This window comes from Herpailurus yagouaroundi, unplaced genomic scaffold, assembly GCF_014898765.1.
Source record: "Herpailurus yagouaroundi ecotype Mexico unplaced genomic scaffold, PumYag 61272, whole genome shotgun sequence".
Classification (NCBI taxonomy): Eukaryota; Metazoa; Chordata; class Mammalia; order Carnivora; family Felidae; genus Herpailurus; species Herpailurus yagouaroundi.
In genome coordinates, this window is record NW_024415726.1 from 1 (window position 1) to 2,717 (window position 2,717).

The 2,717-nt window shown below is 39.8% G+C and overlaps 1 protein-coding gene across 1 annotated transcript; it reads left to right on the forward strand.

The window, feature by feature from the left end:
- Window positions 1-1,702: 1,702 nt before the first annotated feature.
- LOC121024211 (olfactory receptor 5AC2-like) lies at window positions 1,703-2,237 on the forward strand (the record flags this gene model as incomplete). The annotated part of the gene is made up of 1 exon (XM_040466480.1): window positions 1,703-2,237. A coding segment is annotated over one exon (535 nt), but the record flags the coding sequence as incomplete, so codon positions are not given.
- Between the last annotated feature and the right edge of the window lie 480 nt (window positions 2,238-2,717).

Consider the following 2,717-nt stretch of genomic DNA (forward strand, 5'->3'; position numbering starts at 1 on the left):
TTTTCAGTGCCAAAGACTCTTCTTTCAAGGTTACAATAGCATTTTCTTTTTCTTTTTTATTAACATACTTGTGACCATCCTTTTATATATCTTTCTAGGCACACACACACACACACACACACACACACAATAAAATTACATAGAAAAGGGCTTATGATATATATCATGTTTTTGTCATGAACTTTGGTGTGTGTGGGGGGGGTGTGATGAAGTAAGTATCTCTCTCTTCTGTTTTCTCTATTCCTAATGCTACATCTACTCCTGCACAGAAAAATCTATGTTAGAAAGTTGGTATATTTCGGGGTGCATGGGTGTCTCAGTCAGTTAGGTGTCTGACTTCGGCTCAGGTCATGATTTCAAGGTTGTGGTTGGAGCCCCATGTCAGGCTCTGTGCTGACAGCTCAGAGCCTGGAGCCTGCTTCCAATTCTGTGTCTCCCTCCCTCTCTGGCCTTCCCCTACTCATGCTCTGTCTCACTCTCTCTCTCGAAAATGAATGAACATTAAAAAAATTTTTTAAGAAAGTTGGTATATTTATCCACATGCATATCATATTTATTTATATGCACACATTTTTAAAAATTTTATATGCATAATTTTTTAAATTATATAAATGGGCCCATAAAATTTAAATTTCTTTATATTTTGATTCCCTCACTTAATACATTAATAAAAGCTTCCATTGTTAACTGGTGCAGCTCAAACACATTTCTTTTATGTTTGAATAGTGCTCCACAGTAAGACTGCACTATAATTTATTCAACTATTCAATTTGGTTTTTTTTAGTTGGGAGTTGTCTTTGTTTCCAGTCCTTGTCTTCATGTACTAAAACATTAATTACAATGCTTGTACTTTATTCTTGTATGTGAATGATATTATTTCTAGAATATATACCCATGACAAAGACTGGTGATCAAAGTTTATATAAGTTTCTAATTTTGACAGATAATGTCAGATATAAAAGGCTGTTACAATTTACATTTTCACCAGTTATAGTAGGAAATGCTTCCTTTCTCACTTTCCTGTCATCAGATATTATCTCTCATTTTGCTTTGTAGCTTATCTCCTTTCTAACTAGTGAAAATGATGTATCAATTTAAATAATATTTCTAATTTTATGGAGGATGAGCATTGCTTCATATATTTATCAGTCACGTTGACTTACTCTTCCGTAAACAGGTCTGCTCATACTTTCTTCCCATTAGTTCCACTGGGTTATTTAACTTGCATGAACCTAGCTGTAAGAGGTTGTGTGTGTGTATGTGTGTGTTTTATATGTATTAAACCCATGTATGCAGAATATGTTCCAAACATTTTCCCAACATATTTTTGTCCTTTCTCTTTGTTTATGGATTTTTCTTTGCAATAAAATTACATGGTTATACCTATGTTAAATTGATAGTCTATTTCTCTCTCTCATGCAATGGTTTTGGCAATGGTATTTCTTCCACTTGCAAAAGCCCTTCACATGGTTTTAATATTGCCTCAAAATTTGCTTTTATTTCAGGTTTTTCCAATTTTAGGATCAGATACTTAAAGAATTTGTAAACAGATTTACTACAGGCTAAAAGTTAAACTTTAAAAACTATTAATTAAATGGAAAACAACACTAAGGTACAATTTAATGTGCAAATAAAGTGCCACTACTTTATGTTACCTTTAGTGATTGTCTTTGATACATATTTTCTCATTACCGTCATCAAGTGTGGACATGTCAGAAGGAAACAAGACTCTGGTCACTGAGTTTGTTCTCACAGGACTTACAGAGAGATCATGGCTGCAGTTCCTCTTTTTCCTCATGTTCTTGGTCATCTACATCATCACCATGGTGGGCAATGTTGGACTGATGGCTCTTATTTGGAAGGATGCCCATCTTTACATGCCTATGTACTTGTTCCTTGGTGGTTTAGCCTTTGCCGATGCTTGTACTTCAACCTCTGTAACTCCCAAGATGCTAGTCAATTTCTTAGACAAGACTGCAATGATATCCCTAGCAGAGTGCATCACCCAATTTTACTTTTTTCCTTCCAGTGCAACTACAGAATGTTTCCTTCTGGTAGTGATAGGCTATGACCGCTATGTAGCCATATGTAACCCCTTGCTTTATCCAGTGATAATGTCCAACAGACTCTGCATTCAGTTGATAATTATTTCATATGCAATCAGTTTTCTGCATCCCATGATTCACATGAGTTTGTTATTAAGATTAACTTTCTGGACGAGAAGGGAAGATGGCGGCGTAGGAGGACGCTGGGCTCACCGCGCGTCCTGCTGATCACTTAGATTCCACCTACACCTGCCTAAATAACCCAGAAAACCACCAGAGGATTAGCAGAACAGAGTCGCCGGAGCCAAGCGCAGACGAGAGGCCCACGGAAGAGGGTAGGAAGGGCGGCAAGGCGGTGCGCGCTCCACGGACTGGCGGGAGGGAGCCGGGGTGGAGGGGCGGCTCCCCGGCCAAAAAGAGCCCCTGAGTCTGGCTTGCAAAAAGCGGAGGGGCCTGACGGACTGTGTTCTGACAGCAAGCGCGACTTAGCGGCTGGGAGGTCATAAGTTAACAGCTCTGCTCAGAAAGCGGGAAGGCTGGAGGACAAAGGGAAGGAAAGCTGCTGAGCCCCCGGACGACAGAGCTCAGTTTGGTGGGGAACAAAGGCGCTCGCCAGCGCCATCTTCCCCGCCCATCCCCCAGCCAAAATCCCAAAGAGAACCAGTTCCTGCC